This window comes from Tyto alba, unplaced genomic scaffold (assembly GCF_018691265.1).
Source record: "Tyto alba isolate M040663 unplaced genomic scaffold, T.alba_DEE_v4.0 Super-Scaffold_23, whole genome shotgun sequence".
In the NCBI taxonomy this organism is placed as follows: Eukaryota; Metazoa; Chordata; class Aves; order Strigiformes; family Tytonidae; genus Tyto; species Tyto alba.
In genome coordinates, this window is record NW_024881297.1 from 4,098,237 (window position 1) to 4,112,603 (window position 14,367).

Genomic DNA, 14,367 nt, shown 5'->3' on the forward strand with positions numbered 1-14,367 from the left:
AGCTGGGCAAGCTGAGGAGCACCTAAGATGGCATCTCTTTGCACTAACACCCGGGGAGAGAAAACGCCAGTTTCTGCATCTTTCCACACCCTCCTCTATCCCCACAGAGCACTAAATTATCTGCTGGTTTAAACGAACACACACCTTTTGAAACTAAACTGTGTGCACATGCTCCTGATTATACGAAGCTTCCCGTCTTCAGAAGAGTCAGAGAGGTTTAAGTTTCAAGTATGAAGTACCCTGTGGGTGCTAACAAGCACCTTTCACTTCAGCACCCTCATTCATCACAGACGTCGACCTTGCTGCACAGCACTTTCTTACATTAAGTATATCAGTTTACAACACAGCAATGAACAACCATCAGCCCTGTGCCATCAACAGAATATGAAGAGGCCTCGGCATTAGACACATTTTTTCCAGCTAAAAGAAAAGGTTGAACACTTCCAATACAGAAGAGAAATGGCCTGCCCCAGCCAAACAGAGTAGGCATTTCCCCCTTGATTCAGAAACGTAGAAATGAAGGCCAAGTGTCTGACCCAGAGCTGATCTGCTGGGATAGTCAGAGGGCTAGTTTAAGCACGCTGACATTTTTAACTTTTGTTGGTTACTATTTAAGAAGGGAAGCACATACATATCAGGATGCAAAACTGCAGAATGAGAGGGCATGCAAATTCAAGTCATGTCACATTGCTATGAAACAACAAATGCCTGGGTGGTAATGGTGTGGGGGTACAAAAGGGAATGCTCGCCTGCATATAGATCATTTTTCCAGAAAACAAACTAGTTTGGTGAGCTTCCTTCTTTTACTTCAGTTTTGATAGCCCCAATAATAGTTAAAAAGACTCACCTGTTTGGATCTGTTGTTCTTTGCCAGCCTGTGGAAAAGAAAAGAAACACATGCACAAAGTTGTTAGCGTAATTACTATGCAACGTGTGACAGTAGAGCGCTTCTAGAAGGCTGAAAAATTACTTGGGTCTGTATTGCACCATTTTTACATTTCTGCTTTTGGTTTCCAGGGCTGGCATTTCTCCTCAACTGAATTAACAGCTGTTCCCAGCAATATACTAACAGACTCCGTATAAATTTAATCAGTTTAATATGTTTCATCTCATCAATACAGCTGCTACGGAACACCGAGCGACCCGTTCTACACATCGCGACACTGCGCCAAAAAGTTCCTTCGGTGCCCAAAGCGGGGCCTTAGCGCCCCGGAAAGCGGCGAGCCCCGCTGGGGAGAGGGGCTCTCCCTCGTCACGCTGCCAGGGAGCGGGGCAAGCCCCCGGGTGACAGCCGGACCCACGGAGCAGCCCCGCGGGGCCCACCGGCACCACACCCCACACCCCACACCCCCCACCCCCCGGCCCGGGAGCCAGCAGCTCCCCGGGGGCCGCCGGCACAGGGACCCCGCGGGCAGACCTGAGGCCCCGGAGGGTGGGTGTGTGGGGGGGGGGGTCCCCGGCTCCCCCCGCCCGCCCCCCGGGCCCCGCCGTCCCTCACCTGCCGGCTGGCCGCGGCGCGGAGCCCCAGGAGCGCGGCTGCCACTACCCACAGGGGCAGGAGCACCATCACGGGGACGCCGCCGCCCGGCCCCACCGCACGCTCCCGGCCGCGCTCCTCCCGCCTTTGCGCCTTCTGCGTCCCCCGCCGCCGCCGGCTCCGCGCTCGATCGCTCTCTCTCCCTCTCCCTCTCCTTTCTCTCTCCCCCCCCCCCCCCCCCCAAACCCCTCCCCCGGGGCCGTGCCTGGGGGAGCGAGGGCTGCACCCCGCTACCCCCCCGGGGCCGGCTGGGCGCGGGCGGCGGGCGGCGGTGGGGGGCAAGCGGGTCACCGCGCCGCCTCCTGTTGCTGCCTGCGCCCGCTCACCGCGACCTGCGGCGCTAATAAAGCCGCACCGGCCCCCCCCCCACACACACACACCCCCACCCACACCCCCACCCCCCCCGGCCCCGCCTTCGGCCCGGCCCGACACACCGACGTCAGGGGCCGCCACCCCCGCCGCGGCCCGCCCCAACCCCCCCCCAACCGCCCCCCCGGGGTTACCCGAACCCCTCCGACACCCCCACCCCGAGGGCAGCCCCCCCCCCCCGCCCGGCAGCCGGGGCTTTAACATGCGAACTTCCTGACTTCTCACGCGTAGAGGAGTCATTTTCATCCACTGCCCTGTCCCCACGCTCCTCGCTAAACGCTCGGGGCCTCCCCCACGCCCCCAGTCTTCTTTCTCTCCGTGTGCCTGAAATCCACAGAAAAAAAAGGAATAAACTTTTCCCGCCCGTTTGTCCTCCCAGCCACCAGCGACCACGGCAGGGATGCTCGCTTCAAACCGCACCGTGGCAGCGACCCTGCAAAGATGACCAGGACGTTCCCGAGTGGTCGGATTTTCCTATCGACCCGAGGCAGCGCCCAGAAAGCTACAGAACACCCCAAAATTCTTCCCAGCCCGACACCACCCTCCCCCCGCCCGGGCTGGGAGGTTGGCCACCACCCCATCTCTGCTGCACAACAGGCAATGCTGCCCAGCCTGGACAGAAACCCCAAATCCACTCACACAGGGACTTCCACGGACAAAAAAAACCCAAAATCTTCAAGAACACACTGTAGGCTCTTGGTCCCTTATATGTGCCTAGATGATGTTACACAGTTGAGTTTATGCAATAACTAGTTGGTAACGGATCCCACCAAGGGTATCCCCAAGAGGGAAACAAGAACCTTTACAAATACTTCTTAGGAGCCAGAGAAAAAACGCTCCTGCATCCTTGCACTTCAGCAGTATCGAGAGCGAGGGCTGAATTTTGTCAGGGTCAGGATTATCTCATGTTACAAGAGATGGGACCATCCAGATCCCAATTTAAAATCACACCGTTCTGTTTTACCATTTGTATTGCCACTTGTGTGGTATGTCATGACCAACCAAAATAACTTTCTGTTGGCCTCCATCTAGCACAAACAAGAGGATGGTTGCTACTCAAAAGGTTTTCAGAATACATGTGCGAAAGCCTAACTGTAATAATAATTTCACTTGAACTGCCTGCCAGGAACCATCATATCTATGTGAAAAAGAAAATCCTGGTTCTACTAAACCCGAGTTGCCTCATTGCAACATTTAAGAGGAGGAGACCTCCAGCCTTGATTTTCAGGAGATATCTTGAATATTTAAACCATACCAGCCTGTGGAGCAGCCCTGCTGTTTCAGACAACGCAGACGCTGAATTGCATTATGTTGTCTCACAAAGCAAAAAAATTAAAAGGAATTTTTCAGTGCAAGTGGGAATGCCTGGATATGTATCTGCTATTAGAAGAGTAAGATCATTTCCGTATGCAAAATACTCAGAGCAGCCTGCGACACTCGGCACACCCCAGCAGCGGGGCAGTTGCGCACTACACAAGAGCCACTTTTTGGAAAGAACAGAATCAGAAAGGCTGAGGTCCTGTAAATGGCTAGCTACATAATTATACATTAAAAGGTAAGTTAAGGACAGTAAGTTTGCAAAGCCACAGAATCAGAACTGTCAATTCAGAACCACCAAACGCCGGATGCCAACCTAAGCTTGCTGTCATCTGCACATAAGACACTGACTGGCATTACTTGCTAACACACCACTTCTCCCTCACCCCGTGCACAAAACAGGTGCCATTCACTCCACGTGCAGCTATTCCATGCTTTATTTCCCTCACTGGTGTTCACTATGTGACCTCAGACCTTATTTATTGCACACTATTCAAATCCTGAAAACAATAAAGTTGATTTCCTTCTGGGTTTTTCTAGAATAGAACGTACCTGAGTGCTTTGCAAGCCATCCATTTTCTGCGGTGAGATGATGGATCTGCGCAATCTCTGGTGCTTTCTGCAGGCTAATTATAGGTGCAATTCATTATTTGATCTCGTTTTCTTCCATTTTGTCTGGCTAAGTTCCAACCACACTCTTTCTGATTTTGCTCCACAGTTTTACAAATGTACGAGGTCGGGCTCCTCGCCCCCGGGGAACACACAGGAGGAGCTGGTTTAAGCAATTCACCCTGCATCTTGCAGGAACTTGCAGAAAAAGCCACACCAACATCTCCCAGTCATACAGGTGCTGCGTGGAGCACTGCTGACCAAAACGTCAAAGGGAGTATCTAAGTGGAGAAAGCCAAGACAGAACAGACATAGGCAACCAAACTTCTGGCATTCTGTAATGTTGTTTCTGGGATCTTAAAAACATTATTTCAGTAAAGTTGTGTGCGTTGCATCCTAGGTTGTTGAACTTGTCCCAATTAGCTAAACAAGTTTCTAAATGTCAGAGAAACAAAGATACATAAAAGACAGATCTGGAGGCCAGGGCGGATGTTCTGGTTTGCGGCCTATGGGAGCAAAAGGCCAAGGTTTGACAGAATTGTAACAGAGGAAAAATAAGATGTTAAAATTAAATGCCTCGCCAGCTATTTCTAATAAAAAACAAGACTGAGTACCATAGCTGTTCACAAACGTCAATTGAGGCAGCATTTGAAAGTTCAATTAAAGGCATTTCTCATCTCTAGCAGCCAAGTTTGAACATACTATTACCAAACAAATAATAGATTTTCTTGTGTGTAATTCAAGTCTGACAGATATACATGTATTTACATACGCATGTACATATACACGTGTATCTGTTAAAAAACTGTGAGGTATTTGCCCTTCCAAAATGTATCAAATAAGCTTTCTGCATCCATGCAGTTTCTGTTGGTACACCGGAGTGACAGCTACAAATATTTTATGAACCTGAGGTTAGGCCCTGAAGCAAAGAGGCTCTGAACTCTACAAGGTTTTACACAGGGCCAAGTTCAAATACTGCAGCACTATTTGCATGGCAAGAATAATACAGGAGCAGGCACTCAGTGCTGCGAGTCAAGTGTGGCATTACATGATAATAAAGGCTCTGCAACCTGGTCTCTAGGAAATTTCACATCCTCTCACCACAGAAGTGCCTGCGACGCAAAACAATTTCAAAGCAAGTTTTAATTGGAACAAGAATTCCAACAGAGAAACTTTAGAGAAAAACATTCCCTCCATGGAACCGAGAGAAATTAACTGAACGTGAGTTCTTGCAGTGCTATTTAATATAAGCTTTATATTACATTTTTTTTTGAGGGCAGCCCCTAGTCAACTTAACTGAAACACCTAGGAATAATATCTGTAGTCTAGACAAATCACCGTCTTCACCAATCATGCATGCACACGTGGTTCAATATTCAGTTTTGCAGTAACATTTCCTGATATTTAGGAATCACTAGACTTTACTGAGCTTCTGATGTACTCTGTTCTTTGCCAGTCTGCATTTAATGACCTTTCTGAATAGTGGCCAGTTTGGAAAACGTTAATTCTGTTCTTTCCAAAATAGACATATCACTAAAACTTAGCCAGGGGTAAACCAAGCTGCCTATTTAAGATGGCAGAGATATCCACATTGAACGCCTGTTTTAGAAAACTAAAAATATTTTCTGAGCATCATGCAGATGGTTGCCTATTTTCCTAGGAACTGCTGTAGCAGTGGCCCATGGAGGACATCTTTCTTTAAGAGAAGATAATGCAGCTGGGTCACACAAAGGTACAGGACAGTCAAGATAAGGTAGTTACAGATTAATTTACTTCCTTTGCCACCTCCACAAACTGAAGAACATATCCCTTATACAATGCTTGGATTTCCCACCCCTGCCCTCTCTTTTCATCTTTACCATTAAAACTGCAGTTTGTTATTTACTTCCAGATACCAGCTCTGCTGAAACTTGGCTTTGGTGTCAAAGCCTAACTTCCTTTAATGACTGGGCCTCAGGTTCTCCTCTTTGGTGAAGCATCCCCCGATCTACATACAAGCAAAGAGCAGGGTCCTGAGTGAGGCAGGGTGACCAGAGACCTGGATCTCGATCCTGTGAAACCAGAGTACGTGTACATGACCTGGCCAGGTTTCCAGCCTGCTAACTGTTGGCTTAATGAAAAGTAGAAATAAGTTATTTTCCATGTAATTAGAGATGCAGAAAGCCTACAGTGTGATCGTTAAACCTAAAGCAATATAAATCAGTTTCTTAAGCACGGGATATGCCTGAAAAGAACGCCTGTGACTCATTTTTAAAATTCGTTACTATTTGCATTTCAGTAATGCCCGAGGTCCCATTCATGGACTGGAGCCCCATTGTAGCAGGCATTGTGAGCGCACACAATAAAAAGGCCACGCACAAAGACCCTTCAGTTGAAGGGCTGTAGTCATACTACTGCAAAAAAAAAAAAAAAAAAACAAAAAAAAAAAAACAAAAACCCCCAAAAAATACAAACAAAAAAAACCCCACCAAACCACCCAAATCCCAAAATCCTGGATATACAAGAACCAAATTTTATGTTCTTAAATTGGAAACCTGCCCTTTACTGCGTGCCGGTACGGTGAGTTGCACAAGAACCCTGGTGCAGCTGGAGCATCTCTCTGGCTCCTGGCAAAGCTGTCAGCATCCCGGGTAACGACCCCGCCACAACCAGCCCCCAGCTGTGATGTTACCGTCCGGAGCCGGACGAGGATTGCCATTACAACCCAAAAGACTACCTCCCTCTCAAGCTCCACTACATGGCATTCCAAAGCTGCAAAAGCCTTTTTTTGCTGAGACACCACATTTAAAATTTCAGCCTCATGTGTCACCCAATGACTTCTGTCCTTTTATTTCCAAAACAGCACAAGAAGGTTCTTTTTTTTTTTTTTTTTCTTTTATATTCCCCTTCTTGTGTATTTACCACAGCACTGTAAGAAAGGGATTTCAGTACCAAAGTGTCAGACAAGAACTGCCAGACAGCACGTGAAATGCAAGCACTCTATAAAATGAAAATGGCTATAGTTTCTCCTTCATGGTGCATTAAAACTGGGAATATTAAACCACACAACCATATTTAATTGTTTTAAAGACACTATTAATCTAGCAGATTGTTAAATGAAGAAACTTAGTAGACCTATTATTTTTAACAAAGCAGTGTAAGATTTATGGTCAAGATTTAACCACAGGACATAGGAAACTGGAGAGAAAAATGTGAGACATGAAAATTACAGTTGTAAAATATGTTATGAAAAATAAAAAGTAATGGAAAGAGGCAGTGCTTATGACAATTTCATATAATAGATACATTCCATAAAATTGTTCCTATTTTAAGGTGGTTAATTTTGAGACGATATATGCCAAATAAAATGCAGTTAAAGCCACCTCAATCCTCACAAGAAATGAATAAACAAATACTCATAAATCATTCTAAAAATAAGATCCAGTAAGACCAAGCTTTTAATGGCCTGCAGTACTGATACAGAAATCAGCAGTTCTTGTGTTGCAAGTTCCTGCAGCCGCTGAGCAGCAACCCTAATGCTCTGTACAGATTCTGACAGCACCCAAGGCGCGTTTAAATGCTCATGCTTACCTTAAACCCACAGAAGAAAATCAAGATGGAAAACACCCTTCTCATCCTGCACGGTGGTGGATGTGCCATCTGCCTTAAAATTCTAGAGAATTGCCTCTGCGGGAGGGACAGACTTACTTGACTGGTACCTGCATGCTGGAGGCATGGGGACTGTTGTGTGCTACCCATGCTTAGCTTTGCTAGCCTATTGCTAGTTGCACAAATTCCTGGTTTGCACTTTTATATGCATGCCCTCTGGACAGCAGGGACCTCTGTAATATCCTTGTATATACAGACAGGCAGTGGGATACACCTATAGACACCAGCTGAGGCTGAGCGCTTGCTGGATGCCCAGCAATGGCTGCTCACACACTCTCAATAATTTTTCCACTGATGAGAGAAAGAGCAATTACTGGCCTTTTGAGGATCTGCACTCAGAGGTTTTAAACAGGGATTATATTTGCCAGGGATTTTTTTATTTCCCACTTCCCCTTTTATATTTCACTGACTGGACAGCACAGTACCTTCCACTGGGAAGCACTCCATCCAAGGACTTAGGTAATGCAGAAAATGCTCCCCAGTGCTCTCTTTGAAATTGAAATCTCCTCCCAGTTATGCAAAATGCGAGAGATGCTATAACTATTATGACCACAGAGTGGCTGTTCTTTCCGTAACATTTATTGTAAGCTGAAGTGTGATAGCATGTTTGAATTTCCGGAATTGTCAAAGTAAACCTTTCTGTTGGGGCAGCCAACCAGCCCGAGGAACTGGATTTCAGGAACATTTAATTCCCAGGATTCATATCCAATGAAGGACATAAGCAATGGAAATATGACGGCTGTTGCAGCCTTGCTGATGTCCTAGGATAACCGTTTAGGCACAAACATTTATTACTTCTGTAGCCAAGCACCGCCCAACAAGACATCTGTGAATATGCTACAGCACTAGAATTCTTCAGCAAAGGTGATCAGTCACATTATACAAAAATAGCACATAAAACAGTTACTGGAAAGAACAGGGAATGAATTCTCAGTATATTAGCAGGTAAAGTTAACTTTTCAGAAGGAGAGAGGGGACAGAAGCGGAAGATATCAGAGGGCTTGCAGTCCCCTGTAAGAATTCCTCTGTGAAAAGCGGTGCCATCCACGTTAGCTTACTCTAGAGGAAAATTACACTGGGAAATGTCGGGTTTTTAGTGTAATGGCCACCCTGCCCAGAACAGAGATACACCACATAACTTAAAGTATCCCTCTAGTTGGGAGAATTTAGACAAACCCTCCAATAACTATTTCTTTGAAGCAGTTTGTGGTCAGCAGAAACAACCGTGCTGAACGCATGGCTGACCCTCCCATGGCCACTACCCATCACCACCAGACTTGTTCCCAGTGGAGATGACAGATATTCCCATCCCACACTGCCAGCTGACTGGCTGCAGCTTCTCATTTTCTTCAGCTTTTTATTTACCATTTGTGCACAAACGGCCTAATGTCTGCCTTGAATCAACCTACTCCAAAGCACATGCTACGTACATTTAAGCTGTGGCAGCCTAGGCAAGCTCTTGATTAACAACAAAGACACTGTGTAAAGCCTTCTCGTAAAGGCCATGCCCTCCACAAAGCAGCTTGATTCACAAGTAATCCCATAAAACTGTGAGATTAGATAGACTGTAGTATGAACCAGATCACCCTATCGCATGTACACCTCTGCTGGCTTCACCAGCTTGACACTTCTCCTATGTAACTTGTTAGCAAGTGCTTTGGGTTTAGTCACATTCTTACAGAAATTTCTGGGGCGGGAGATGACTGCAGAGAGAGGAAGTGAGTATTTTTTTCAGTACTCCAATTCCTTTTCTGCCATCAATTCATGCAAAAACAACAAAAAAAAAGTTTCCATGAAGAGGGAGGGAGGTTGCATACTTCAGCATTCCCTTACCTCTCCAGCGTATTAGAAATCAGCTATCCTGGCTTGACTCCCTGAAACCAGAAAAGACAAAAGCTGCACCACAGAATTGAAAAATGAAATGTAAAAATCAATAATATCCTGTTAAAAGGCTGTTCCTTAAGCAAGCCAATGAGAATGTCTGGTTCAACTCCAGTTTGAAGCTGCCTACTCCAAAGGGTTATGATGTTATCTCATTACCTCACCAGATACTTCCAATCATGTCAGTAGTTTGTGTTACTCCCATTTCCTTGATCTATTACAGAAGGTAATTCCATGTCACAAGAATAAAAACAACTTGAGGATGGCTGCCAGTAGTCCCTTTTGTAAGCATTTTAATAATGCCTGCAGCTGGAACCCAAAAGACACCACTGTTCCTGTAAACTGCCAGTGGCTCAAAGGGCATGTTGACCAGGACCATGTGAAATCGCAGGCTACATCCCAGCCCCTATGCATCAGCTTTGCATTACATCATGTCAGTGGCTGTAAAGAAAAGAGGCAGACGGTTTATGCCACTATCTCTGCATTAAAGGCATCTTGCACTACAGCTGAAACCTAGCAAAGTGCTTAGTGGATGCTCAGCCTCAAGCTCACATGGCCCTATTTCTGTCACGTTCTTGAGCTGAAAGACATAAAACTGGCCAGGAAAACACTGGGCCTTATTAGGAATTTAGACCATTTAACAATGATCCCTGTGCACAGCCACTGCGGTTGTTCTCTCCCAAGTGAAAAGAAAATTAGAATAATTTAAGCTCCAAGTCAGCTTTAACTCTCTTCTATGCAGTCCCTACACAGTTAGCATGGGCAACTCTAATTTAAGGAAGGAAAATCCCCCCGTGCAGACTGAACACACACGCAGCTCCCTGGGAGAGAACGCAGAGCTGTGTGCAGCTCAGGCAGCACCCCAGACCCCGCTGCGTGGGGGCCGTGTCGCACGGCTGACACCCGGACCAGTGTGGAATTCTGTAAATTTGTGCTGGGGACAAAGCCAGCTTTTTCATTGTGTGCTTTAAACACTGTAGGTTACTCTCCATTAAAGGAGTGTCGAGGTCAGGTGCAAACCATTCTTAGCTGTTACATATATTTGAACAGGGATTCTCCAGAAGGAATAATTAAGGTGATACAGCATTAAAATTTCCTTCAGTCCAACAGCACAGATGAAGCATGTCTATACGTCATCATGCAAACTGAATTCAATACCAAGGGTCAAGAGCTGAACTGAGATCCTGCGATGAAGAGTGTGCAACAGAAAGCAGCTGTTACTCTGGCTGCAATGGCAGGACTGGGCTGAGCACGGTTATTACTGGACAACCCCAATTCTGGACAAAGCAGGAAAGTTATCTGTCACAAATAAACACACTAGAACCACAGAACAAAGCGCCTTCATTAAATCTTATGGATGCTGATCCATTCAATAGGTTTCATGTAAGAGAACACCATCTGGATCAAAGTAAGGACAAGAAGGAAGCTTCCCAAGCTTCTAGCACAGGTGACCACTCCTCGCACACCTACCTAGGCATAACTTTGAACCACCTGATAAGGCTAAGTACTTAGGAAAATACTGATGGCAAGAGGAAAACTTCAGTGACATTATACATAGATGCAACCAGAAAGTTGTAACGCTCATGTTATTTTAGCATCTGCATGTGTTGTGTATATGCACCTATGTAATTACTTCCATCTTAACAGTTTTAATTGACAGAAGACATTATTAAGCCTCTGTTTTCCATAAGGAACATATATGACTGAATTGGAAATAGACAACTTTTATTTAGAAATCCTCACACGCAGGCTGTAACACTGCTGGAATGTCTTAGATGTTGTTACTATAGATACTTGGATCAGACTGCTTAAGTTCAGTGAAGTTAGAGCATTACTTTTCAACTGGGGGTGGGGACAGCTCTTTTTGGCATCATCATTATTTAGGTGTGGAATAAGCATTCACATCTACTGTCTCCAGAAACCTTAACAGTCTATTTGTAGTAATATCGGGCCTTAAGCCAGAAGTACTGGCTACACTGTTGGTTGAGTTTTGGGATTTGCCCCCAACCCAAGTATAGCTGGGCTTGTAATAGGGGAAGAAATTGCTAATAGTGGATTTTTGCATCATCGTTGCTCTCGTGCCAGCTTACATACTACACTGGTCCTTAACTGGACCAGATGGTGAGGTCACACTCTAACTCTAGCACTGTTTGTTGTATTTTACCTATATAGACAGTTTTATGCCCAAACCCATTGAGGTCACTCTGGTACACATTCTGTACTGCACGCTGACCCCAACGCACATGGGAGGCTAGCACAGGCAGGATTTTCCAAGAAGTTGAAAGAGATTTGCCCCTAAGACTCATTGAAGTGCCATACACAGTTAACCGTTCAGGCCATCAGGACAGAGACACCCAGCTTTCTTATGCCTTCCTGAAAATCTCTGCTGTGAGCTTTGATCTCTTACACTGTGTACACAGATAATTCAAATTCATACACTTCAGGGGAAAATATACAAGCAGGCAAGTATTACCACTTGGACTTGAATTTGCTGGGATGCTTCCACATCACTTCCATTTCCAGAAGGAATTAAAACTGGTGCTTTGTCTCTGCAAAGCAGCTTAAGCTAAAATCATGATACCACTTGCTTGCTCTCACACGGGGTCATGGTCATTAAATATTTAAGCCAAAACAACAAGTTGAGATGAGAGAATAGCAATGTTTAGTAGATAAACCTCTGCCTCTCTGGACTCTGCTTCTCCACTCTCTCTATGAGGATCCATCTGCTTTAAGAGACCAACATAACCACAAGAGACAACTCCAAATACTGTTTAAAAACCAGAAGCTTGAATGAAAATGAGAACTGAGCTTCTGTCCTTACCTAGGGTTGTCTTACCACGTCAAGGCTGGGGTTATTTCCAGGGCAGTGTGCAAGAGCTTTCACTGCAGCTGCCTGAATAGTACTTTGCCTGGGGATTAATGGATGACCTAGGCTTCTCATTCTGCCCAGCCTTTATAATTCAGGAGAACACACAGAGGATTTCTTCTGAGACAGCTGAAGTAAAAAGACAAAAGTAAGCTGACCTGTAAAGTAACCTTGTAGAGAAATCCATTCAATGTAGTTGCTCACTGTTTCTGGGAAAAGGAAAAGAAGGGTTTTGCAAGAGGAAACAATAACTTGTATACTGTTTAAGAGGGGAAACGGGGAACTACCACAGCAGTCTGTTTCTGATGAATTTACATGGTGTAGAGGAGCGAGTAAATCCAGTAAGGACCAAGGAGTGCTAAAGTGCGTTATAAGCAAGGATTGAACAGATTTAAAGCAAAGTAAAAACATCCACTGTTCTTACAGCCATTTAAACCAAGGAAACACTCCAGTGAGATGGGGAAGCAGCTTTTTAGAAAATAAACAGCTTCCTTCATCATTGGCCTTCTCATTTCACACCTCTATCCGAGTATTTTTTCACTCCAGGAGTTCCGAGAAAATACCCACCTCAAAGGAAAGTGAGATCTACTCTGGGTTCCTAGAAAAGCAGAGCTCCCTGCAAAATTTACTTTTCTGAACCTCACGTCTGCGGAGAGATGTCATGACAAAGCAACACAAAATCCTATTCACCGGCAAGGTGATGGGGATAATGTTCAACACACAGTCAGAGACAGAAAACGGCAGGTAAGACTACGGCGACACGCGAACGGCCGAACACATCAGACCAAGAGTCCGTCCAACTTGCCTCTGTGAGTGGCCAATAGCCAAGGAAGATTTAAAAAATGGAGCAGGTGTCTGTGGAGAGTGCTATTCCAGCTGCCAGGCTGTGGAAAGGCTGAACAGTGCGGGGAGAGAGGGGCGATTTCAGAACAGCCTCTGCACTTTGCCACAGCATCTCAGAAGCCCCCTGGCACGAGCACCCCATCTCCGGTGGGAGCACGTGCTCAGACACAGGCAGAGGCAGTCCGTAGCTCACGTGCAAAACACAGTCCCTAGATCAGAACCCAATATTTCTGCTCAGCAGCTAGGCACAAGGGCTGCAACACTCCTATTTTCTCCTCTCATGCTTGCCCAGAAATCCTCAGGATAGCACGGGATGGCCGAATGTTCTTACCTGCATTTAAAAAGGATTGAAACACGAAATAGGGTATTATTTTAGGACTGTTCTGGGTTGATTTAACTTACGTTCTAGTCTGCTTGGAACACACTGCAGGATAATATCTGAAAATTCACCTCAAGTTAGTAGTGTAGTTACACACAGGTATGCATATATATATATATACATGAAAATATATGGGAGAATACATATAAACAGAGACTCTCTTCAACGCTTACTGTTTCTTTTCTGTCTGTTAGTCAAGGCCATCAGTGTTTATGCCATAAAACAATGGACATGCATATATGCATACATAATTTTACAAGGAGGAATAGTTAAAATAAATTTTTAAAGCTGAAAGGTGAAAAGTTAGCCTCTACTGAAGCTCCTCACTGCAACAGCCGTGAACTTTATTCATATTGGGTACACATTCAGCTCAGAGTCAGAGGGAGGGAGAAGGCAGTCCCTTCTTGTAACTCCTCCACCAATCCTTTTTTCTGTAAAGATGATGTTCCACTCGGATCACTCCTGTCACTGGTTTGGAAGTGCAGACTACCCGCAGGTTTCCCGGCACAGCTCAAGGGGAAAACAAGTACTGAAGAAAAAACAGAGCTGGGAACTCCAGTCCAGCTCCACCATCTAAGTTAGGTAACATCAAACCAGCTCTGTGCCTATAGTCTAGTAGTACAAACACATCCTGAAGCATCCTTTTCAAGTAAGAGAATTGCTCTGTGTGGATTCATGCAAGTTGGGGTTTTACCCCACTTTTTCTGGGTTTTTAAAGCGCACCACTTTTGCATGCTAACTGTATTGAAAAATACTTGAAAAAATATCGAGTTATTTACTCAATTTATTTGGTCTGCCCACATTTATGCAGACTGGAATGGTTAGCTTTATAGGCCCCTGGTTACAGGAACTGCCCTACAGCATTGTCTGTCCCAGCAACATAGAACACTTGATTTTAAAAAACAATTGAAAATGGTA

The 14,367-nt window shown here is 45.4% G+C and overlaps 1 protein-coding gene across 4 annotated transcripts in view; it reads right to left on the reverse strand.

The window, feature by feature from the left end:
* ADAMTS3 (ADAM metallopeptidase with thrombospondin type 1 motif 3) overlaps positions 1-14,367 on the reverse strand; it is a 142,314-nt gene that overhangs the window by 122,598 nt on the left and 5,349 nt on the right. The window contains exons 1-5 of one of the 4 annotated variants that reach the window (XM_033007750.2): positions 12,198-12,273; positions 9,314-9,354; positions 3,776-4,113; positions 2,132-2,230; positions 848-875 (exon numbers count right to left, since the gene is read on the reverse strand). In XM_033007750.2, the coding sequence (XP_032863641.2) occupies positions 848-875; positions 2,132-2,230; positions 3,776-3,799 (151 nt within the window). In that variant the 5' untranslated portion in view covers positions 3,800-4,113; positions 9,314-9,354; positions 12,198-12,273. Of the gene's footprint in view, positions 1-847; positions 876-1,498; positions 1,651-2,131; positions 2,231-3,775; positions 4,114-9,313; positions 9,355-12,197; positions 12,274-14,367 lie in introns of those variants that run through there. The other 3 variants (XM_033007764.2, XM_042796757.1, XM_033007756.2) reach the window with 3 other exon arrangements.